The following is a 26,138-nucleotide window of genomic DNA, read 5'->3' as shown; positions in this document are numbered from 1 at the left end:
AGGACGCTCACAACAAGACTGCTGCTTGAATATCCTGCTCATAATCATAGACAGACACCAGGGTGTAAGTGACATTTTTATGCTATGCCAGTGCATATCATGTGTGCCTACACCAATGATCCAAACAGTATGGTATTTCCACTAGTCTGAAGAGTGTCTGCTTAGTTGTTATTCATTTTGTTTGCCCTTTTTTTTTTTTATTCTACATTTTCTTCTCTTTCATCTTGTAGTTACTAGCAAGTTTCAGTCTAAATAGGATTGAGGTCTGAAACACAAAATGTTCTTACTCTGCTATTCGATGTTTTTCATCTTTTAAAACACATATATTCAAAGATGAAAATGTCTTTTTTGGAGTCCACATCAAAAGAATGTTAGAAGTCATCAAAGAAAGTGGAGAGCAGAGCATGTGCTATTCTAAAGATGGCTTCAATCCTCTAAAAATTAGGGGTCTGATCCTGCTGTCACTGATATCAGTGGGAAAATTTCCACTGACTCCAGCAGGTAAACAATCAGACCCTGTAATATTAAAACACTGACAGACATAGATAAGAGAAATGTGAAGGACATTTTTTAAATATATATTAAAATACCAGTGCACACAACAGAAGCCTAAAATACTCGTGATGATGTTTTCTTAGTTTTCTGAGAGGAGAAAGTGAATTAATCAGACTTTGCACACAGCTCTTTGCCCTTTCTGAGCATCAGGATGCATTTTGTTTCTTTGCTTTTATCACAGAAAAGTTTCAGCTACAATGTTACAACTACACATGCTGAAGATATGTGACATTTCTGAACTTCATTAACTTTCATGGACTTTTAATAAATTCTAGTTGTTGTTTATAGCTTATTACAAACTGTCGTATAGCTTAGAATACACAGCAAAGCCAGGTAGGCATGGTTTCCTACAGAGAGGTCTCCTGCCTTCAGCAGATCCTTACCCTAACACCTTCCTCTCTCTCTCAGACCTCCTTTCTCCAATCCCTCTCTTGCTCTAGCTGGGCAAGCACTATGTACTGTGGGCTGGCTTAGCCGTGTCCAACATCCCCAGGCTGGTAGTCCGGAGAGTTTAAACGGGGTTCTGTTATAGCCTTTTCATTCTGTGGGTAGGCCAGCCTTTCTCTCTTCAGACCAAGTGATAATGCACAGTTAGAAACTCCATGCAACTTCATATCTTCAGGATTTCTAATTCTCAGACTGCTGAATTACAAAGTTTAGTACACACAACTTCTTAATTTTTTTTCCCATGGCAACAAGACAGCATGGTTCCAGTCTACCCTCCACATTTGCTCTTCTATTGCAAAAAGTAATTTTGCTTTAAACAAGTTCCTTGGACCAAATTGCTAAAGGTGGGCATTGGATGGTGAAGCCTGGTTTTCCTCCCTGTAACAGCCTACACAAAAGGCCAGTTATGATACCAGTCCAGACACTCAGCAGTATACAGGAATAACTCTCACTCTGCATCTCAGAGGGCAAGGGAGTGTCAAAACTAGGAATCACGCTCTTTCTGTGAATACACATGATCTATGAACACAAGTTGTCCCACCTTAATGGATAGGAAGTTCAAAGTGAACCTGTATCTAGTGGGATTGCAAGCCAGTGCATAGCTGACCATCAGCTGTAGTTGAGACAGTAGTTAATAACTGAGAAACCGCAACTTAGCAAACAAATTAAAAATGAGCATAAGAACAAGGAACAGGAAAATGAGTTTTTGAAAGGTGGGATTTGCCGAATTCCAGGGCTACTGATTTGACACATTTTTTATCTTAAGCCCCAGATGACTGGGTAAGGTTCAAAAGAATGAGGATAACACATTCATGCAAAATTGTGTAGAAGAAAAATGAAATCAAATGATTTGAGTGCTGCTTCTGACTAGGGAGACTCCATATATTTATAAGGGGAATGATTGAATCTTCCATCAAAAAAAGAAATGATCTCTCATGGCATGCCTGATAATTTAGAGTCTTCTCAGGTTTTTGAATTATGCTACTGTCTGTAGCTGAAAATTTTTTGATAAGCATCACTAAGTGGTCTGGCTTTAAACCAAGCCTGTCATCTAGTGGAGTGCTATGCTACTCTAACTTTAACTAGATGACTGGCACACATAAAATAAGGAAACACAAATGTGACACAGCTGCAGCTAGTCTGGCGGAGCTAAAATGCTTAACAGTGTTTTATGCCTGTAATATAAGACTGCTTACTAATGGGAGAATCCTAAGTGCAAAAGAGTGACAATCAGATTGCCTTTGATATAACTGGTTATAAAAATGTTGGAGATTTAGTATTTATGGTGCCTGCAGGTTACAATAAAATGCTTCTTGTGTAATGACTTTAGCAGACATTCAAAATGCTGTATAACTATGGGCAAACTTCACAAATAACTGCCCAAAACATGTGTAGCAGGCTAGGTTTGCAGCAGAGAATAGGTTAATGATCAACAGTTTACAGAAGGGCTTGTGACATTAACTTAGACATTATAGTGGCGTGTTGTGCAATCCATGTGCCCTTTCTGAATAATATATCTGAGTGTGCCAGGAAAAAAACGGTATATGTATTAAATTTGGTAAATATGAGTCAGTGCAGTAAAATAAATAAATAGTGTATGATCCAAGTGCTTTTGTCAATAATGCATTGTGTCAATAATGCATTATAATGCCACATACTGTACTAAAAATCTAATAAATACAGAATGTCAGCTGGATAACTAAAGCATAAGAATATGTTAAGTTCTTGCACTTGAAGCAAATATAAACAGCCTTATTTGTGCTCTAGGAGTAAAAGATATTCCCCTCAGGAAAAATACATACACTATCACTTATGCTACATTTTAAAAGCAGGTGTTCAGAAAAGAAATTGAGGGATCTGCTCCATTAATTATGATCAGAGGGACTAATATAGGAGAAAAATCAGTTGAGAGAAGAAAAGACAGATGGATAGAAATGTAAACTAGAAATTATTTGTTCAGCCAAGATATATATACACCGGAACCTGTTATGCACTAGGACATTGTACTTGGTGTCTCAGGAAGTATGTCTGCGGAGGTATAACTTGTAGTTGTGATTACAGCACTGCACAGAAAGTGCTAAAATAGCTACCTGATTTAACATGGCATGTCACTGGGATGTTAACAGGCTGTGTTTGGACCTCTTTCTTTGTATCAAACTTAAGAATACTGTGCACAGTTGAGTAAACGCCTATGCACAGGTGTGATCTCCAGGGACAGCATCAATCTGTTGTCCATGAAATGACTGTAGAGGTTTACTGAAACTAATGGTCCAACCTGGATGCTGATGTAACCTCTACAGCTCACACCAGACTGCACAGAAAAACTGAAGATCAGAAGGACCTTTCCCTGCCTGTACAAACCAAAACTGCATCATTTATTCAAAATACTAATAGCTGGCACAGAACTGTGAGCTGGCAAGGATAAAACAAGGCAAAAATAGCAAGGGTGGCTGCTGGCAACAACAGCAGGTTCCAGCCTGTGGTTCAGCTAGCTGACTTGTTCTTGAAAAGATCATAACTTCACACAGAAATTCTCCCTGATATTTTCTGTAGTGTTATGCAGTGTCACCAGATATATTCAGAACTAGCATAATTTTATTTATTTTTTATTGGGCCTCCACGATAACCTTTGCAAAAACTCATGTTTCCAAACTACGTCAAGATCTTAGGGCTGTGATTGATAATCATTTGTGACTAATCTGATTTAGGAAAGGATGTCACACAATTAGGCTGTTGATCAGCTTGCAGTTTGTGACTGCTAAGCCTCTACAAAGACAGCATTCTCATTTTTATGACCCGATCTTGCAAAGAAGTCCAAGAAGCTGAGGGTCCAATTACTCACAAAAGCATGATCCAGAAACATAAGCATTTGAAAAAGTGCAAAATTTTAAGCATTTGAGTAGTTCTATTGACTTCAGCCTACTCTTGTGTTGTATTGGATCAGTCTCAGACTAGAATAAGGTTATCTGTAAGAATGCAACTGTCAAATAGTCTGCATACGCCTCTCCATTTTGTTCTTTTGCACCCATGTGTAATGAGTTGTGCATCTGTTTGGATGCTGGAGTACTAATGTAAAAAAGTGGTGTTTTGCCTTAACTAGAAATAAGTAGCAAAAGTATGTTGGGTGTTTCTAAAGGCAAAGCATTCTTTCTCTATGGTTTCTATGTTTACCCAACAATGATGCATTCCCTACATCTAGAATGAAGAAAAAAAAAAAGTAAAAAATGTGATGATTGTGCCTATTTGAACACATAGACATGAATGTATTTTATGTTTAAGCTAAGAATATATTGTAAAACACAGACCAAAACCTGATTACGTGCAAGGATGGGTAACAGTATGTGGCTAAAGTTTAGGCAAGCACATAATTGTGTAATGAAATCACTTAAATGTGTTGGGAAATGCATTTTCCTTTCACCCTTGGCAAAACTGATCTGCACAGGAAGAACTGGAATTCTATACTGAGGTTTTTACTCCTGTTCCCCCAGCCCTCTTCCTGCCCTTTCTGCTGGGTCTACAGCTTTTACATGTCTCTCCATGACTCTCTTCCTTTTGTCTGCCTCCTCAATGGCTTGAGTCCTAAAGAAATCTTCAGCTTTGAAGACTGGCCTAAAAAAATGGTAATTTTCCAGACAAAGGCCAGGTGTTACTTCCGATTCATACAATATGCATCTCTATTATCCTGCAGGTCAGCTCCTGCCGTGCTTGCTCCATGGGTGTTCTGACTGTGTAAGGCCTATGAGATTTGCCCCACATGAGTGAACTGCAGATGGCACTTTCATTTCTCCTGTTTTAGTAGCAGTCAATTTTCCAAACTTTCCTAATATCAAGCTACAAGGTGATTTCTGTGTCAGTGCCTCACAGCTTTCTCACGCCAACTGGAGGAGGAAACATAGTGTCCATCATGAGAAAACCGGGTCAGGAATGAAATCTCCAGCCCCATCAGCAGAGTGACCATCAGCACAGCTCTGACCTGCCCAGGCACTCTGCCGAGGCCAGCTCCTCAGACTATCACTGCTTCCAGGGCTCTGCCACTACAGGGGGCAGAGATTTTGTCTCACTGTGCATTTCCCTTTTGCCTTTAGAGAGACAAAATATCAGTTCCCCACAAAAGAACTTCAGCAGGAGAAGAGGTAGGCCAGGCTTTGCAGAGCAAACTTCCCTGAGCACACCACACCTACCACGTGCCGTGCAGCTCCTGGATCAGTGCATGAACAAAGAGCCTTGCATCAATTCACACAGGCATCCAGACACTTGCCAGGATTTCCTAGCTACTTGTGGAGGCATGGTCATCTGTGTGGATACACCTTCCTAGCAAGGTCAGCCTTTTCAAGCAATGAGTTTTGGATCATTGTTTGCTCTCAGGACAGATTATTTTTATCTATTTCCACAATCAGGCTAAGATAAAAAGGAAAAACAACCCACCCTTTGTAAATATGCTGCATCCAAACCAAACTAACCCATTTGGTTTCTGCCAGAAAACAGTCAAGTTTCAGTTTCTAAATAAACCACTTCTGAAATCATCACTCTGGAATTGCTCCCTCTCCTGCACCATAATTGTGTGTCTTGGATGGAGACAGGAATCATGTTAGAAAGGAACACTATCTGCAGCCATTTCTCTGTAGTTAAAATCCTTTTTTTTTTTTTTTAAAGGATTTGAATGTTGCTAAAATTCCCAAAAGTTAGACACTGAGATGCAATCCAGAACTTTTGAATTATTGTTAAACCTAATTCAGCGATTCACTTTTATGTCTGTGGTGATAATTAGGAATGGATACCCCTTGTGCTAATGATAATGATAGTGTTATCTCTGAATTTGGTAACATAAAAGAATATTTTTAAAAGGCAAGTAAACAGCGCTGCGTGTGTGGGGAGTCTACGCTTCACCAACATGCACACACAAACATCAAACATTCTAAATATACAGAACATTGCTTTATATACTATACCCAAGTATGCCTATACATACGTACAATCAGGAAAGGTAACAAACAATACTTTAAGTTCCATGACTTAACAGTCTCCATTTTCCATTCCTTTTCTTGATTACAAACAACAGTCTCCACTTCCCATTCCTTTTCTTCAGGCCTTATGTATCCCGTTCTTCCCGGATCGAAGAAAAGCATATCCATCTCCTTTTCAAGGCCAATAGGGCCTGGGTCAAAAGGCACGTTCAGGTCAACAGGGGGCGTAACAGCAAAAGCCTTCGATGGCTGTAGCAGCAGAGGGGCCCATGGCATGGCAGTCGGATCAGTAAAGGAGCCCGCAGCTCCCTCACTATCTGGCAAACCACACGTTTGTGATTGTGGCTCCACATGGCTCTTTAAGGCCTCAGAGATTGCTCGCCAGGTGCCGAGCAATCCCACTGCAACCTTGTCGTTTTTAGTTGCAGGGTCCCACACCTTGACCTCAGTTTGGTCCCATATTTCAGGTTCATAAACTGTCCAATTGTTAATAAGGAGAATAAGCTGTAAGATTACCAGGACAGTCTTTGCTCCTAAGGACAGATTCCCCATAATGCACAACTGCTTACCAGCGAGAGGCAGTTGTGTGCACAGGTCTGCTTCTCTCAGCTGGAGCTTCTCTCCAGCTCCAGTGTGCCAATTTCCAGGAACTTTCTGTACGAGCTTCTCTGAGCAGTTTGCTGAGTCTGGCCGAACGTATCTTCATGAGGCAATCAATGTGCCTGCTCCTGTCCTGGTCTCCATTCTGCCAGCCTGTTCCTCTTCACTTCTTTTTCCCGCTTCTTTATTGATGTAACTTCATCGTGTTGCCTTTTTCTTTTTTTCTTCTTTCTTCTCCTTTCTTGAGGGCAGGCTCCCCTCTTATACCCTTCTTTCCACAGCAGTTCTTTTCAAAACAACTTTTCATTGGTAACAACAACAGCAAACACCCAGAAAAATCCATGCCTTAACAGCTGGAGAACAAGAGAACCAGCTGGGGAACAAGAAACCCCAGACTGCATGGAGTCTCCTGAATCACCCTTCTTTGTTCCTTCTAAACTCTTTTACATTCCTGATGGCCTCGTCATTAAGAGTCTAATGTTATCTCAACCACGGGGCTTTCCAACCTCCATGGCCACATTCCCAAATCTCCCCCTTTTTTATTAATATCAACCATTTTCTCGACACAAATTAACACTCCATATATAACAATAGAAAGCCTTAAGCGATGGGTAGATCAGGCCCAGGCTAGTTTACAGTAATATGTTATTTAAATTAAATGTCTTATTACACAACAGATGAATCTACAACACTATGTGATTGTGTCCAATGGAAAGCTTGAATCATGATTTCTACCTGACATATCTAGAATAGGCTTAAAATTGTACATTACCATTCCTTAATTTTTAATTTGTTTTTATATTTTTTTATTATGTAGTTTAACCATGTAAGTACAGTGAAACGTATCATGTTATCTAAAGGCTGAATAATAAAAGAAAAATAAATGAAAGTGAAGAAAAGAAGTTTTAAAACAAGATTGAAACGTCAGAAATAAATAACTCATTCCATTAGAAAGAAAAAGCAAGAAACCTAATTATGCAGAAAGCCGCCCGACACCAGCCATGTGTAGTGGGTTTACGTGGCAAGGTTTTGGTAGCAGGGGGCCATAGGGGTGGTTTCTGTGAGAAGGATCTAGAAGCTGCCCCATGTTTGGTAAGGGCCCCACTGCTGACCAGAGGCGAGCCAATAAGCGATGTTGTTTTGCGCCTCTGTGAGAGCATATTTAAGACAGGGAAAAAAATGCTGCACCACACAGCAGCTGGGAGAGTGAGAGGAGTGAGGAACGGCCTTGCAGGCACCAAGGTCAGTGAAGAAGGAGGGGGAGAGGTGCTCCAGGCGCTGGAGCAGAAGTCCCCTGCGGCCTGTGGTGAGGACCATGGTGAAGCAGGATGTACCCCTGCAGCCCATGGAGTACCACGGTGGAGCAGGGTTCCACGCTGCAGCCTGTGGAGGAGACCACAGTGGAGCAGGTGGCCCTGCACCGATGGAGGCTGCCACCTGTGACCCCTGCTGGAGCAGATTCCAGGCCAGACCTGTAGCCCATGGAGAGGAGACCACGCAGGAGCAGGTGACCTGGCAGGAGCTGCTGCCCATGGGGGAGCCAGGTTGGAGCAGTTTTCTCCTGAGGGATTGATTAAGGAGGTATTGGGGAGGCATTGGGGAGGCAAGGACAATCCCCAGACATGGACTGTATATCTCGAAACAAGACACTGGAACTCATGATAAGGAAGCGGCAGACGGACAGAGAAACAAACGTAAGGACTATAAATCTCAAAACTGGACATTGGAATTCATTATAAAGATACAACAAACGGGAGAATTAGCAACAACCAGCTCTTGCAATTAAGAAACATGCCAATTCAGCAGATTCCTGACCAAAGGTGAAAAGTACACTCTGAGGAAGACTCGGGGTCTACCTTCCAAAGACCCCTGCCCACGTCCCAAAGACCCCTGCCCACAATTCTTGGAAGGCTCTGCGCAGGTGCAAGGTGTCAAAAGACTAATTAGCATGAGAAGCGAGGGAAGGCGGGGATAGGTAATGCATATGTATAGGTGCTTGTAGAATATTGATAGATTGATTGTATAAATTCAAGACTGCTTTGGGTATGCACGATAGGTGGAGAGATCCCCCGTGCATCCAGCGCTGCAATAAAGAATATACCACTTAAAGGAATTTCGGCTTCGATCTTTGAATCAGGATGGACCCCGTGGTATGGACCCATATCTGGAGCAGTTCTGGAAGAGCTGCTGCCTGTGGGAAGCCCATGCTGGATCAGTTCATCAATGACTGTATCCCGTGGGTGGACCCCACAGCACAGGGGACGAGAGTGACCAAGAAGGTGCGGCAGAGATGCGCTATAGACTGACCATAACCCCCATTCCCCCGTTCCCCTGCGCCGCTCGGGGGAAGGAGGTGGAAGAGGGTGGATGGGGGGGAAGGTGCTTTTGGTTTCTTTCCTTTGTTTCTCACTTGTCTAGCTTGTTAGTAATAAGCAATAAATCTTACTATCTCCCTATGCCGAGTCTGTTTTGCCCGTTACAATAATTACTGCGTGATTTTCTCGTCCTTATCTCAACCTTTGAGCCCTTTTCACATATTTTCTCCCCATTCCTCTTTGAGGAGGGGGAGTGAGAGAGCGGCTGTGGTGGAGCTCGGCTGCCCACTCAAGCGGAACCATGACACCATGTTATGGAGAGCATTAAGGCAAGACAAGAAAGGTGATGAAGTAAAATGAGTAATGAGGACTCTGTGGTTACAAAAACTCAGTAGACATGGTGGGTTTCACATTTGTGACAGTAACAGTGACTGGGTTCAGAAAATAAATGGAAGCTAAAGGTTGTAATTAAACTTAAAACCCTACAAGGTCATGCTTCATATGTGAGACAATTGCTTTGCACTGCTCTGAATGCAGCTACTCACAGTTTTTGCTGAAGGGATTGAAGTGAGATGAGCAGCAGAGCCCAGGAGAACAATCCACAAGTTTGTAGTTTGATGCAACACTTGGATTGTCACACCTTTAAGCCTGCATTTGGATTGCATTGCAGTTGAGGAAGCTAGCATGTTCCCTTACATGAAAGTGCTGATCAGAACAGGAATGGACTTAATGGTCTTGAATGCTCTCCTGTGTTTCAAGTTTATAGCACTGAAAATGAGGATGATATCAGGCCTGTAGTTACAAGGTTTTGAACATCTAAGCACTATTTCACAACTTTTTTTTTTTTTTTTTTCCTGTCCAAAGTGAGTTTTTATAGTTTAGCCATTCATCTCATGAAGTGGGAATTTAACATGTCATTGTTGACAGACTGTTAACTATAGCAGCAATGATGAAGCTTCTATAATATTGACCTTTCAAAAAATAAAACTGCAATAATGATGTTGTTTCCATTAGACCTTTCAGATCACTTACAAATTATCTGGATCTCCTACTGTTTATTTGTTTTTACTTTAGATTGTTGCCCCAAGCATTTAAATAATTATAATAAAATAATAATAGAATTAAGATTAGATAAATTAAGTGGAAACAAAACTGAATACATTTTTCATGACAGCTGGCAAGTCCCATTCTGTGACTGCTCAGAAACAAAACTGGAATTTTTATGACAGTAGACAATAAGGCGATCATGTACAGGATGTAACCCAATGCTCAAGAGGAGCAGTGTGCAAGTGACACCAACAAAAACAAATTTGATTCATTTATGTACTGTTAATTACCATAACTTACATAATCATGGACATCTGTTCTCCCTTTTTCATACATGTATGTATACGCAGATAATTACCACTATCTATTGGTAAGAAGAGCAAAAAGCACACTATAGTGATAGATGGGGTATAACATACAGGTGTATATATGTATGTATACATATTTCATATGTATATATACACTCATATATACACATCTGTCTGATTTATTCTTGAAACACTTTGCATGTCATTTTTTTTTTCCTAAGCTTCAAATCCAAACAATAAGTAGGTGTGCTTACGTGGGTGAAGGGGCATTTTACAGAAGAGTAAATCATTTATAATTAATCAAAATAAATTAATCTAGGAATGCAATATCTATTGTCATGATTCTTCTGAACCACTGTATTAAAGAATTATTTTCAGCCATAGCGACAAGAATTATTGTCTTTAGTCAGTTGCACTGTTTCAAGAGAAACATCCATTTTTTTATTGTTATTTAATTAAAAAAGAAAAGTAACTGATACACAAATTACTGTTCTTAACATATAGTCTTTTTTTTCTGTTGAGACTTGAGCACTTAAGGCTGATTTTTGTCCCTGTGAAACATTTTCTGATTTTCCCTTCTCATTTTCTATATTTTTGGAACTTTAAGAAAATGTCAAGAAAGTTAGGTTACATTTCATGAAATTCATTTGCTTGAAATGTCTGTCATTTCAGCATTTATTTTTGTGCCTACAGTCATATACCTTCTCTATACAGATTAAGGATTTTTTAAAAGCATAGCTCTATTTAAGTAATATTTTTTCAAAAATAAATGGAAATACCCACATAATTAAGGTTAATAAACATTCTTTTCTTAGAGCACAAGAGCTCTCCATCCCTATTGCAAGGCCAGCTCCAAATCCATCTTTACACCTGAGCAAGATACAGACTATAAAAATTCTGCATTTGTTTTCAATCTTTTGTTCTGACTCATATCACCTAGTACCAGACATTACAAAGAAAAAAAAAACAAACAAACACACAAAACAACAACAAAAAACCTACACTGTGCAGCTGTATCATAACCTACTGAACTTTTCTTCTCTATTAGCCAATTAACCGGAAGATTAGCTTGCATCCCGAGACTTGGCAATTCTTTTTTTCTTTTTCTAATGTGTATCTGCTTTTAATCTCTAGTGTACTAATTCAGTAATATACTCATTTGAAAGCTGTGAAACTATTTACATACTGTATTTTTGTCACAATTCTTTGGAGAGAAGAAAACTCAAAGGACCACCACTCAGCAAGTTGAATCATCAGTCCACAGTCTCACTGTGCTCATAGAATTAAGGGACAAATTCTCTGCTGTTATATACTTGGTCCATGAGGAGGCTGATGATAAAAGGGAGTAGGGAATGATTGGAAAATAATGGCATACTTTACCAGTTCCAAGGAAGAGGTCCTTTGTTTTAAAACAGTAAATTGTTGCTCTGGCTTGACATCTGGCATCAAGAGTATGGTATACAGACATATGGCATTATTTGAGATGATCCTGAGGTCTCTAATAGCCAAAGAAGATGCACAGACATAGACACATAGATATAGGCAAAGATATAGAAGAAATATATACAGATATATTTTTGCACATTTTATTTTCTCTACTGTTTCTGCTGACTAAAGCAAAGGAGGCTGAACTTGGTTCATTAATCCCTGTCCCACAGCTTCGGGGAAGTGGAGGGCTTTGATTTTATTTCTAAGTTGTCTTTCCCACTGTGGAACAAAACAAAACAAAACAAAACAAACAAACAAAAAGCCTTGAAATTAATTTACTGAGTCATGAAGACTCCCTCTTTCAACAACCCCCAACTGAAAGCATGCTAAGCTAAGAGCTGGTACAGCAACGAAATAAAATATGACTGGATATAAGTTAGTCTCTTTGACCTGATTGAAACTAATGCTCTGATATATCCTGTATACTGCAGACTTTACACCCACTGAAATCCAGATTAATTCCAGGGAAATCAGTGTCACTTTAGGGTGACTGAAACAGGTATTTTTTTTCTAATATAACTCATGCCAAGTAATATTGGTACTAAGTATGGTACAAGACCAAGTCTTTTAAATGCCGTGTCTCCTAAGAACATTTTTTCTGAATAACAATGTTTTATCTTTTCCTTCAAATTTGCTACATTTGAAATATTTTTTCCTAGCACCTGCTTAATCTTTTGTTCCATAGATAATTTCTCATTACCCAGGTGTCCTCTTAGGGACCCACAGAAAGATTGGGCCTAGTTTAAGCGTGAAATAATCCTGTTGCTTCTATCTGAGAATGAATGAGCCCAGGATTAGATCAGATAAAACACACTTGAGATAAAATGCACAAGGTGGATTATATGAGAAAAGAGGATTTAGTGAAGAACATATCCACAACTTTTTGTTAACATAGAGAATGGTAGCTTTTGTAAGCAACATTTATGGAAACTCAACTGGAGGTTTGAAAGCTATGCCTTTTGTTGTACATTTCTCTGCATACATTTGCTTTGTAGTTGGTAGCTTTAACTTTGGAAGCCATGCTGGGCCTTGACTCATGCTCATTTTGTTTAATGAAAAGCTAAGGATGTACTTTTACTCATACATTCTTGTTTTGTTTTCTTTGAAGTTTATTAAGCTATCCAGTAAGATGAGAGGTTCATTAGGTTGTTATTATCATGGCTACAAATTAAGCATCTGTTCCCTGGGGAGTTATAAGCTTCAAGTGGATGTCAGAGACATACTTATTACAATATTTACTTAATTACCAAGTTACTGCTTCTTGTCATATAAAATACAAACATGGACTCTGCTGTCCATACTCTTCACCTGCTGAATGGTTAAGATACACTCATTCCATTTAGCACTCTTTTAAAATATGCAACAAAATTTTTGTCATGTGATCATATAAACAGGTAAACCAAGAAAAATTAAGGACAAAATTGAATTTAATATATTATCGATAGCATTACCATTGACTGTGGGCTTACATGTCAGGATGTTGGTAGTTTCCAATAGCAACAAAAGCACACACAAATTAGGTAACCATAATTAGCCAAAGCACCTCAAAAGTCAACAGGTAAGGGTGTGTTGTCAAGTAGCTGGTTGAAGATCATTGGAGTTAAGAGCTCTCCTAAAAGCAGTTCAGATGTAATGCTAATGATCTGTAATAAAATCAGGCTTTTCAAGGCACATATCTTTTATGAAAACTCAAGGAATTTCACATAAGAGGTATATGTGTCATCACAAATGTCTGAAAGTCACTCTTCATCATCATTTTGTTGTTGTTTTTTTTTCCCTCCTCTTTAGTGCTTTAATTATCTAATGCTGTAAATTATAGAATTACCAGATCTTCCCCTGTCAAGTTTTCTGAAGATGTCAAGCCATGTAAAACTGAAAATGTTATTTCCTCTTCTCAGATATGACTTGTGAGAACAGATATGGCTGTTGGGAGGATGTCAACACAACAGAACAATGTCTGCATTTTTGAGAAATTTGTGTCAATTTTTAATTCAGAAGTTGCATTTGGACTTTATAGGTTATTGACTGTGAAACTCATCATTTGCATGCTATCTATCATATACCTCACTGAATACCTCACTGAAAACCTTCATTGTTTTTGTATCTTATAGGCATAAATCTCACTACCAGTAATGTAATTTGATATGGTCCATTCTAGCAGCCCTTTTCCCTGTAAAACAAACAAACAAACAAACAAACAAACCAAAAAAAACTATAATTATTTACCTTTCATGAATCCTGCCCTGGAGAGGCCCATCTCTTCCCCAGCTATGGAAGGAATACAAGCTTCTAACTCCAGATCCATTGAACCATAGCATATGATTAGCTTTCATGGCTTCCAGAAATTCCAGTTCATGTATAGACAGCAAACATAAAAAAAAATGACTTATGCAAGTTTAAAGAAATAAATAATACTTAAACCTCAATTTTGAGTCTTTTCTGGTTCTCCCACCTGAATGAAAGGCCTACTTGATGAGCTAATCACCCACCAATGAACAGGACTTCTAAAATAAAAAATGTGGTTTTTTTTAAACTGTCAACACAAAAATATTTAAGTTTAATAAAAAGCTTTTTCCCACCCTGGATGAGTCAAGAAAACTCTCATTTGTTTTGGTATACCCATATAAACCACTTTGAAGTAAAATATGAGCATTTGCTCTCCAGTATAAAAGAAAGGATAAAAGAAAAGTGAAAAATCTATCATGCCTCTCGTATAGAAAATACAAAAATAAATATTTTCCCAGGAAACTATGCATACTAAGCAAAAAACCCAATGCTAAAGTCCTCACTGTGCATTCCTGCTAGATTTGCATTACCTAGCAAAGGATATTGAGGACTTTTCCTAAAAAAATAAAAAGTAATATCAATATCTGAAGATATGATATCAATATTTCAAAGACCTCTGAATCCCAGTTAGGTCAGTTGAAGCCATCATCACAAAAACAAAAAAACAAAGCAGAAACCCAGTCTTAATCTTTCTAGTGCTTTAACTTGATCTTTTAAAAATCTCATATTCTTCAAGAAGATGCACTAAATCTTCGTTTATTATTCAGTTCTAAAAAACAAAGATAAAAAACATTTACAAAAGTTCCTTATAAAAACTCTAAAAATTATCAATAAATTAATTACTTTTCAAGAGAACTAATCTGAAAAAGTTTAAATTAACTGATTAATTTCCATCTTGGCATCTTACATTAATTAAAAACCCAAACAAACAAAAAAACACATGCCAAAACCCACAAAACAATGTTATTTGTCATTTCAGCCATCAGTAACTACATTCTAATTTTGCATAGGGACAGACACACATGAAGTTATTTACTGTTACATAGATGTCAATAAAATATGACTCTTACTCACTCATAAGTGTCCAGAGTTTCTAAAATGTACCAGAATACCGGGAAACAAAATGTTTTATGTAATCCAGTAATAATTATTGCAAAATAATAATTAAAATTTCTTCTAGAATGTCTTGAAATAGGTTTGTGATTAAAAGTAATCCTCTATAATTATACCCACAGAGCTGTTTAAGGTTTTTATCACTGCTAATGAAAATATGGTCATAGCTTCTATGAAAAGTATATTTCTCAATATGATGTGCTGTAAACAACATGTCTTTAGGCTAGTTTTGACCTTTAACCAATGGGAAAGGTCTGTCTAGTTGATCTCATCTAACTACACAGCAGGTATAAGGAATTAAACCAATTTAGGTTGAGCCTTGGTACAATATATAGTTTCAGACTATGTTTTCCAAAAGGAAATGCTTAATAAGCTTGTAATCCACTATTATATTTATCTAGTCAAAGAGGTAAATAAAATTAAATAAAATAATAATAATAATAGTAATAATAATCTGAGCTGTGTTCAACAGAGAGGAATCACAAGTGAAAATCTATGATACCATGTTGTTTGTAAAAGTTGGTGAGGAAGGCAGTTATGAGCAAATTAAAAGTAAACAATCCACTATGGACCTACGCTGTGTCAGACCACTTGTAAGATCACACAAGAAAAGTAAAACATTAAATAGCTGGCTCCAGCAGCCTTCACACATTTGCCTGAGTTTCAAGGGGAATAATGTTTTTCACTGGGGAGGCAGTGAAAGAGCTTGAGAATAAATAAAAGCTTTAAAAATAAGGCTTTTTTTGGTCTTTTTTCTTTTCCTTTTTCCTTTTTTTTTTTTTCCTTTTTTTTTTTTTTTTTTTTCCCTAACATTAATTAGGTCCTTAAAAACACGAGTATAATCTAAGTGGACAACTTTGTTTTTGGTAAAGATATAGGTCCCAAACTCACCATTCTGGCTCTGTTCCCTTGCTGAGATGGAGCCAGATGTTTCTTCTGGGCAGGGGCACTTCATGAAGTTCTGGACAATATGGTGGCACCAGATGTTCCTGAGATTTCATGAGAATAAACTGGTTACTTGCCTTAAATCCATGTAAATCTTACCATGCCAGAAATCATCAGGCACAAGGGGGCAAGTTCAGCATGAATTTGATCCAGAGGGGTCATTTACTTCAAGTGTCCAAACCTAATCTACATACATATTCAACTGTTATTTATTAAAAAGGTACAAGGTCAAATTCAAGCCACAAATCTCAAAAATTTGTGGTTCAGGGTGTAGTTTTATTCCTCCAAAACCAAAGTTTGCAGACACCCTAGATTCTCTGTCTGGTGCAATATGGGATGACCACAGGCCGCACCAAGCAAAGGCAAGATGATGACGGTTACCCTTGAAAGTACATCTGGAATAGGGTATGGAGGTCGTTAACACTGCTTCTGTTTCAATGATGTTCATATAATCAAAGTTGAAAGAAACCTTGAATTTTGCATAGTTTTGACCAATTTTGCTTATCAAAGACAACAACTGAAAAATTTCCCTGCTACCTCTGACTATTTCCTGCTTCTGAAATTTGAAATTTTAATTGGGTAAAAATAGCCTTAGGCAGCCTAAACATTTGTATGGAACTATTTATATTTTTACATTTTTAGGGGATTACCTATTAATGCCATTATTTATTGGTGTACACCTTTAAAGAATATTCAAATGCTTAAAACTGGAAATGAAGCATAATGCAATGCACTACAGAGCAGATGCCGAGCTTGAAGTGCTCTTAGGAATACATATACCACATTTTAATTTCAACTCCTATTATTATACTAACTAGTCACAAAATGGCTTCCTATTTATGCAATATGTTATCTGTAATGTCACTTAAATTGAATAGATGAGTGCCTTCTAATAATGTATGTTTACTTCATGAACTTGTGGGCAATTACATTGTAATTATGTCTTTTGTAGGTCCTTTTTTGCTGACACATAGTGCTGCAGTGCATTTTAAGTGTAATTGCAGTTCTTCCTACCATTTAGGAAAGCTGAACATTGTTAAAGGTTTGTAAATTACCTACACTTAGACCATAGGCAACTAGGCAAATTAAATGGCAATGTCAGTAATATTACAATGTAAATTGGTGCCAAGCATAAGCCAAGGTAAAAGATTTTTTATAGAACAATGTTTATGTAGCACCTCAAAAACTGCAACAGAAAGCACATACTCCCAAACTTGCAAAAGTGTATATTTCTGATACCTGAAAAACACACACAGCATACAGTCTAAATGGCTATCGACTACCTGAAGAACTGAATGTACACATGTGTGTGAATGTACACACATATATTTTGTCCAACAGGGCTACACAGTCATCCAATAGAAGTGAAAGGTATGATCAAATGCCAGTCTTCAGAATCAGAATCAGAATTCCATCCTTCTCACATCCTTCCCACCTCAGGAATGGCACTTCATCATAGAAAATACTTTCCCAGCAGCCTGTAATGTCTTAAAGGCAGGAATGGAGACATTCAGACCATCCCCATACTGAAAGTTGGATCTTTCCTATTCCCTTCTCGCAAGACCTTGTTCTCACCATGAGGAATGAAGGAAACAACCAGCCTCTTTTACCATACTTGTTCATCGCTGCTTCCTCAGGGTAAAACTGTAAGCACTGCGTTGACTTGCAGTTTCATGGGGCAGAATGATCCTGTCATAGTTGTGTCCCTGTCACAATTTTAGCTTCTCAACAAATCCACAGACTTATCCAAGTAAACTCAAGTTTGAGTCCCTGGTAATATTTGACCAAGATCATTGCAGCAGGAGTAATCTTCAAAAGTCTAGAGAAGGAATAGGAATCCCTTATCCCAATCCTTACTGCTGCAGAGCAGTGAGCTGAATCCCAAAGGTGGCTTAAGGAACACAGGTAAAAAGAAAACTCTCTTGGCATCAGCATGACACCATATTTTCTACAGCTGAGCACTGTTTGACTAGGGTACAGAATTTTAAAATGAGGTTCTTACATTTTCAGCCTGGTGTTTTAAACAGTCTATTCTGTGTGTGGTTTATCATTCACTTCAATGAATGATATTTGTGATGTGATAAAGGATCTTTATCACAAGGTAGCTTTTCACTTATGTTTATCCACTTTGTTGGCAAAACAGAAATTTCAAAGCAGAGAATATTTTTATTTGCACAACCTTTACAGTGATCATGAAGCACAGTTATATACAAATACAACTTTATATATATATATATTTTTCTTACAGACTGGATATATCAGTATTGTTTTCAAGAACAAAAACTTGAGGAGTTGACAGTGTTTCTACTATAGGAATTTGAACTATCGTATGCATGGACATGTCATTACAGAATTTTTTTAAAGTGGATTTGTGTCGCCCTATGGGGCTTAAGGGGATAGTGATTATTATACACTGAGAAATGTGCATTTAGCTTACAAAACCAATGTCCCACAGAGGTGACCACTCTAGAAAGACCAGCAACATCACTTAAGTAAATTAATTTTGAAGTACTGTCCTGTCACTTCATGCCTCTAGGCCAATCACTCACTGGTGGAGACATCCTAGTTTTGGATTAAACCAGTTCAACCATGCAAACTGTAGCCAATGCATGGGAATGAGCATCTGGGATTGACAGCTCACAGATCTTGGCAATAGAGGCCACAAGTCCAATGACATAATTTTAATTTAGAGTAAAATCCTAGTGTCATTTTGGTAGAATTCAATCTTCAGTAAACATTTATCAGAATAAACCCAGGAGGCCTGATGCTGATCTCACTTGCCTTTCTTGCAGCTTGGAAGTAGCAATTGAATATAGTGATGCAAATCAGAATCATATCTTACGTCTGGATGCAAAAATTGATATGGTAAATTGGAAACACTCATGCTCCCAAGCCCAGCAAACATGCAAACATCCAACTACAACATTATACTTTCAGAGATGCCAGAGATTTAAAATTCCTCTCTTTCTATTGGTGTTTCTAACTAAAAGTGAGAACTGCAAACATACAGTACAAGACAAAACCTTTGAGTGGCTGGTAGCCTTTTCCCCATAATTAGCTTGCTCAGAAAGAAAGAGGCAGAGCAGACACAAAGTTTTTAATTGTGCCTGGCCTTACAAGGGGCCGCACAGAAAGTGCACAACACCAACACCAGTCACATTATACATACACGTATAGCTTTGTGCACCTCTTCTCTTTTTGTTTTTCTAAATGCACATTGAGCAGCAGGACATATTACTTAAATTAAAGGTTCCTTACGAGGAACTTTCTGTGTGACCAGCTAATAGTGACTCAGCCAGCCCCAGCATCATCTCCAGATACTTTAATTTAGCTGGAATATACCTACTAGTGCTATAATTTAAAGTAAACCGTAGTTTAAAGCCTGACGATTTGCACAGGCACAGTAATAATCTCATACTCACAGCACTTCCTGCACCTCTTCTATACCATTTCTGTTGTCACCTTTTTACATTAAACACAAAAGGGTTTTCAGTAAACATCAGTGCTAAGTGCTATTCCATTTAAATGGACATAAATTATTCAACTACTGCAATTATTGCAAAAATGTAACTTTTAATTTGAGGAGGAAAAATACTCCCTTAATTGCTACATTCAGTAACTATTCTTTTATACTCACAATGGACTTAAAAGAGAACACCAGAGAAGTGAGGAATCCTGTTGCTAAACACAGCCCCTAAATTACTGGCATGTCTATGGAGCTTTCTACCTTAATGCACTTAGGGGGAATCGCTCATCACTAATGATTTGGAAATACAGGCCACATAGATCCTCAATTCAAAGTTGAACAGTAACCTGAGTTTTAAAAAACATGTTATGCTTCCTCCCCCCAATGCACATACAGATGTATAAAAAAAAATAAAAATAAATAAAAATAAAAGCACCACAGTATTAATAACAACAAAATACCATGCCAAGTGCAATGGTTTCCCTACAAACTCTATCACCTGTTTATTTCTCACCCCCAATACTAACACTAAATTGGGCCTCATGAATTATTCATGAGAGGGCCTTTAATGGGATCATTTTTCCTGGCTAGCCCTGACACTAATGCTAAGAAAAATCTCTTGACATTAATCTTGGGTTGAAGAAAGTCCCAAACACCTAGTTTTCTTCTGAATGTTCCCTTTCCTCCTCCTATTTAACATGTTAAGAAACCAGTCATTCTGCAGCTCTGTAATGCATGAGTGTGGGCATGGGAGGTAGAAGGAAAGATGGAAAAGAGAAATCTTTTGTCTTTTGAAGTTGGAAAGAGAATCTGTGGCATTAGGATTTTCACTCTGGGGAGCTCACATTAAATTTAAATGAAAGTTTCCCATTGTCCATTGCCAATCCCGGACAGCAGAAGCAAGTCCCAGAGCCCTGCTTTTTTAGCACATATGCATAACTTTTCTGAAGGAAATGGAAATACCTGCTTGAAAAAGACAAGCAAAATATGAATCTACAACTACACTATTTTAGATAAAATGTCTTGAGTTGATTAAAGCCCTTTTTTCCTCTGTTATTTTATAGCTATTCTAATGATGAAGTGATTCAGGGTATTTTCCAGGACTGATTACAAGAGTACAATGGGTCTGGTCCTGCAATTGCAAATACAACCATTAACAGAGGCATAAGAAGCCAAAACTAGGTATTGGCAGATCCTAAAGACAACGTTGTTTTTAATTTATGCAGAAAGACAATTCCTGCAAAATATTATCCAAATTACAGTCCCTTGCCAAAAGAAAAATCTCTTTAAGGTGCCCTGATATAAAAAAGAAGCTATGTTAGAGAACTGTGAATTGCAATTTAAAACACATTTTATTAGCTAGGGCCATATGATAAGGATATCCATCCACAGCCCCCTCCCCACACACTCCTTTGGTCATACTGATAAGACTACTAACTTTCCTAATTTTTTGAAAATAAAATAGCTAAAAAGCAATGCATGCATTTATTTATTTATTTATTTATTTATTTATTTATTTATTTTCAGTTGTGGCTTTTTGACATCTGTAATGGTTTTGTGTCTAAATCTGACAACATTTGTAACAAACTGAAGTGACTGTTACTGCTGGAATGTGTCCTGGAGGCTTTTTCTGTCAGAGGAAATGACAGTAACTTTTCCCATGCAGATTAAGCTAGTGTTTACAGATTTGCCCTGGGTGTGCATTTTTATCCAGCTGCGATCAAGTAACACTGCTTGATGAGTGCCAGACAGATCTCCTGATAGGAAGGGTTTACACGCCCATCACTTCTGCACAGAACATGATTCTAATCTGGACACCACAGCAAAGATCAGTTATTACTGGATTTTTGTTTTGCCTTCATTTGTATACCAAAGCAGAGTATTCACAAGGGAATATGAAAAGCTTAAATGTTTAAAAATCACGTTGCCATTTTACACAAAATAGTGCAATGTGGATTTAAAATTTTTTGCTCAACCTTTATGTTTCCTACACTGAGCCCTAACTGAGAATTTTTAAACAAGAAGCAATAGATTAGGTGTTTTCACAATTTAAAATCTAAGATTTCCTTTTTTTTTTCTCTTTTTTTTTTTTTTAATTCCCTGTTGAATATCTTTAGCACGCATGGTGTACATACTAATATGTGATATGGCAACCTACAGGCTCAACAGCATATAACCTTTTCCCAGTCAGTGAAAGTGTGAGGTCAAGAGGTTGTTTGCGTTTGTGGGACCTGAAGCTACACACATTACAAAGATACCTTGAAAAGTACCAGTGGTTGCATATTGCTTTCTCACAACTCCTAGCTGTTCAAGCTGAGAGGGAAGAAGCTCTATTTTCTATATCCGAATTCCTGTTTGCAACCTCTAATTCATGAAAGGATAAGAGGAAAACAAACAAACAAACAAACAAACAAAAAAAAACATCCTTTGAACTTGAATTTAAAACATATTTCTAAATATTAGTAACATTAACATTAGCATTGCTTAAAGTATTAGCAACTTATTTCACAATCACTTTTTCAAACTGTTACTAAAAACACACAAATATGCAAAAGTAACCCTTGTAAAAGGAGTGCTTGGCTTTGTGGATCAGATTCTGCTCTTTTATCAGCATTTTCACTGCTTTCACTGACCAGGTGATCCATATTTATATTGGTATAAGTGAAAACAACACTTTCCATTTAGTTTCCAGTTTGCTTCAAAATGCCACGCAATTCATAGATCTTTCCTGCTCTTGTTCTAACTCTTGCACATGCAAGTATTAAGAAACCAGTCCTCTATCCTGTGCAACAGCCAGCTCTGTATTATCTAATGATCCTTACAAATCACAAGGCAGCTTGCTCCGGAAGGCAGCAGCCAGAAGGTGCACACTGAAAAATATATATATATATTTCAATGGTTCCTACCAATAGCTGCTGTAGATCATTTTAATACTGACTATACATGAATTTTTGTGCTTATGGCACTGAAGCTGCAGAAAACAGTGAAAAAACTGATTCCAGAATCTGGTGCATAAAATCGGTAATGTCTAGAGAGTATTTTTATTTCTTTCTGACTACGTTATCAAAGTGTGAACTCGTAAGCTCCAGGGAACACTAAGTTGTACAAAACCTCTCACCTTTGGGTCAGAGGTTCAGATCTGGACAGATCCTTGGTGACTGAAGGTCATTACCAGCTGACGGCTTTCTGGTGACCTACATGCTGGTGGGCTCATCCAGATTCAGTGGGCATGTCACACAACACACCACTACAATTTGTTCTCTTCTTGGCAACTGTAGCTGAGAAACCAGGAAATAAATGGACATAACTCCTCCTCCCCCAAACCATTACTTTCATTCAACTGGCAGGGTATAACAAAGGAACTTAGACTTGGAAACAGCAAGGATAGAGAATACTCAGCGATCTTACTCACTATTTAATTCATAAATTACAATATATAAACAGCAGGCCATGCCAGTTGCAAGCTGCTCTTTTTTGGAGGCACAATTTGATGCCAAGCCATCCCAGGTGATAAGAACAAGCTTGCAGCCTCCCAGTACTTCCAATAGCCTCCCTGAAGAGAAGAAAAATGCTGTAAAGGCAAACAGTCAGCAATGAAGAACACTGGCTAAGAATAAAGCCCATGTCTTTTCTCCCACTACTAACCCAGCCCTGTGATTTTTCCTCTGCTCTGAACAGCTTGGAACAAGCAGAGCACAGGTATAAGGGAGGTTTCTCCAGGGTGTGTCTGCACCCATGTCATAGGATGGGGTAACAGGCACAGAAACCCCAAGAAACCTGTTGCAGACTTCTTCCATCATCAGCTACAGCTGAGCCTACACTCTAAATGTTGTATATATACTGTGGACTCATTATATTTGTTCATAATATATATATGTTTATTTATATAGAATCATAGAATCATAGAATATCCCGAGTTGGAAGGGACCCATAAGGATCATCAAGTCGAACTGGCACCGCACAGTCTACACAAAAGTTTAGACCATGTGACTAAGTGCACGGTCCAATCGCTTCTTAAATTCAGACAGGCTTGGTGCAGTGCCTACTTCACTGGGGAGCCTGTTCCAGTGTGCGACCACCCTCTCGGTGAAGAACCTCTTCCTGATGGCCAGCCTAAACTTCCCCTGCCTCAGCTTAACACCATTCCTGCGGGTCCTATCACTGGTGATTAAGGAGAATAGGTCACCTGCCTCTCCACTCCACCTCATGAGGAAGTTGTAGACTGCGACGAGGTCCCCCCTCAGCCTCCTCTTCTCCAGGCTGAACAGGTCCAGTGTCCTCATCCATCTTCCCCTCTAGGCCCTTCACCATCTTCGTCACCCTCCTCTGGACACTCTCCAACAGTTTAATGCCCTTTTTGTACTGTGGTGCCCAGAACTGCACACAGTACTTGAGGTGAGAGTAGAGCGGGACAATCACCTCCCTCGACCGACTAGCGATGCTGTGCTTGATGCACCCCAGGAGTTAGCCCTCCTGGTTGCCAGGGCACACTGCTGGCTCCTATTCAACTTGCTCTCAACCACAACCCCAGATCCTTCTCTGCGTGGCTGCTCTCTAGTGTCTCGTCGCCCAGTCTGTATGTATAGCCAGGGTTGCACCATCCCAGGTGCAGGACCCGGCACTTGCTCTTGTTAAACTTCATGTGGTTGGTGATCACCCAGCTCTCCAATCTGTCCAGGTCTCTCTGCAAGGCCTTTCCACCCTCATCCAAGTCCACAACTCCTCCAAGTTTGGTGTCGTTGGCAAATTTGTTCAAAACACCCTCTAGTCCTACATCGAAATCATTTATAAAAACATGGAAGAGGACTGGCCCTGAAATGGAGCCTTGAGGGACTCCACTAGTGACCATCCACCAGCCAGATGTGGCCCCATTTACCACAACCCTTTGAGCCCTGCCTGTCAGCCAATTGAATATATGAATATATATATATTCTGCATATATGAATAGGAATATATGCAGAATCTTATTGGCTGTCAATAATTTGGCTATTCTATAAAACCTGAAACTAAGTTCTTGCATTTTAAAAGGAGATATTAATTATAACATATCATGTCACAAATAACTAATGGAAAGCCTAACAATTTCTGATACTCAGTTTTAACTTGTCACGTTCATAATATTCATTGAACCTATAAGGAGGTTCTGAATTCTAACCAGATTTTTAAAAACACAAATTAAGTTTCTCTTTGGCTACAGTTATAAAATACAGAAACTTGGAAGACTGCTTTCCTTTGAAAATTTTCTGTGGTTGTACTGAAAATTCAGTATCATATGATCATATGATTGTGAGTAATACTTTAAATAGACAATAACACTTACAGACCACATTGTAAAAGAATTGTGGCTAGCTAACTAAATACATTAAAACGCGGGCTTTAAAGCACACTAGTATCCCTTTTTACTCTATCTGAGGGCAACAAAGTCAAGCAATCTGCCTAAACAGCCTTACATTCATTTCAGAACTTTTTTTTCCTCTGTAACAACTGTACCCATTTAGATCCCCATTAATGTTAAAAATTAGGTGAATCTTTTTTAATTTTTTTTGAGCCATTTTCTCTGTAAATTAATTAATTATTTAAGGAACTCAATTAATGACAGTTTCAGCTCTGAAAAAATAAAATTTTGCATTACTATCTGATTTACTACAAAACCCACCTATAGGAGGTAATCAGAGGTGTCGTCCGTCTAAGGATCTGGCCCAGAATCATCTTTTTCTTCTTTTTAAAAAAAAAATAAAAAATTGTCAGGAGCAGTGCATAAGTACATAACTTTAATTCATTTATTTCTTCATCCATCTCAATAAACATTGGATTTTATCTTTTAGTGCACAAAAAAAAAAACAACAACAAAAAACCTCCACAGAGATTTTTTATAGCACTTATTGATTCAGAAGGATTTGCTGTAATATTTAATGTTTGATTTGCTGGGGAAGATGTGTTTTTTAGCAGTCACCTGTCTGTTCTTCATTTAGCTAGGTGCTTGTATGAGCTTTGCACTTTTTAAAATCCTTTTCAGGAGACTTAACTTTCACCTGCGTATATACTAGCTGACAGCTTCGTGTTCTTCACTGTACTGACAAATAAACCAAGAATGCCTGTACTCATTTCATTATAAACATTTCGTAAGCATCCCATAAAGATTACTTCTGAACACTATGATAGATATGAGCTGCTTTTCCCTGTGATGAAAGGCCAGTGTCGGATCAAATGAGCCATCCAGGCCCTAAAATGGCTTTACAGAAATAGTTTTAATCTCTTCATTGTCTGACTTCACGGCATGGTAGTGCTGCCCTTAAATAAAACTTACATAAAATGGTTAGTACAGCTGGTTAGAAAATGTGCTTGAAGTTTAGAATCACGTATCGTTGTTTATACAGATGACTATTTGGAATAGACTTCAATAGAATCTGACTTTACTAGCAAAGGAGAAGGCTTTGGCAATAGCATACAGTGATCAGCAACAGCAACTCATATTTTCCAACTGAGATCAATGTGGCCTTTAATCCATTAATGCAGACCTAAATATCACCAGACAGATATGAATAGATGACAGTGAAAATATGAGAAAGAAAAGTCTGGAGACTTGTTTCATATTCCAATTCAT

At 38.2% G+C, this 26,138-nt stretch overlaps 1 protein-coding gene and 1 long non-coding RNA gene across 2 annotated transcripts in view; both read right to left on the bottom strand.

Moving 5' to 3' along the window:
* The window catches only part of LOC309881350 (uncharacterized protein), a gene marked incomplete at its 3' end in the record, with an annotated part of 37,256 nt that extends 25,553 nt beyond the window's left edge, over positions 1-11,703 (bottom strand). Inside the window, exon 1 of the mRNA XM_082767213.1 lies at positions 11,617-11,703. Coding sequence (XP_082623339.1) covers positions 11,617-11,682 — 66 coding nt within the window. The 5' untranslated portion in view covers positions 11,683-11,703. The remainder of the gene's footprint in view (positions 1-11,616) is intronic.
* Positions 11,704-11,717: 14 nt separating this feature from the next.
* On the bottom strand, positions 11,718-25,379 carry LOC309881201. Its single transcript, XR_014318102.1, has 4 exons — positions 25,191-25,379; positions 16,015-16,112; positions 13,951-14,059; positions 11,718-11,734 (listed from the first exon to the last, which is right to left on the bottom strand). It is a non-coding gene; the product is annotated as an uncharacterized lncRNA (long non-coding RNA).
* Positions 25,380-26,138: the final 759 nt, after the last annotated feature.

The sequence above is a fragment of the Aythya marila genome, assembly GCF_965140915.1.
Source record: "Aythya marila genome assembly, chromosome: 9".
Classification (NCBI taxonomy): Eukaryota; Metazoa; Chordata; class Aves; order Anseriformes; family Anatidae; genus Aythya; species Aythya marila.
The sequence above is the reverse complement of the archived record's forward strand: the minus strand, read 5'-3'. Positions and strand labels throughout refer to the sequence as shown.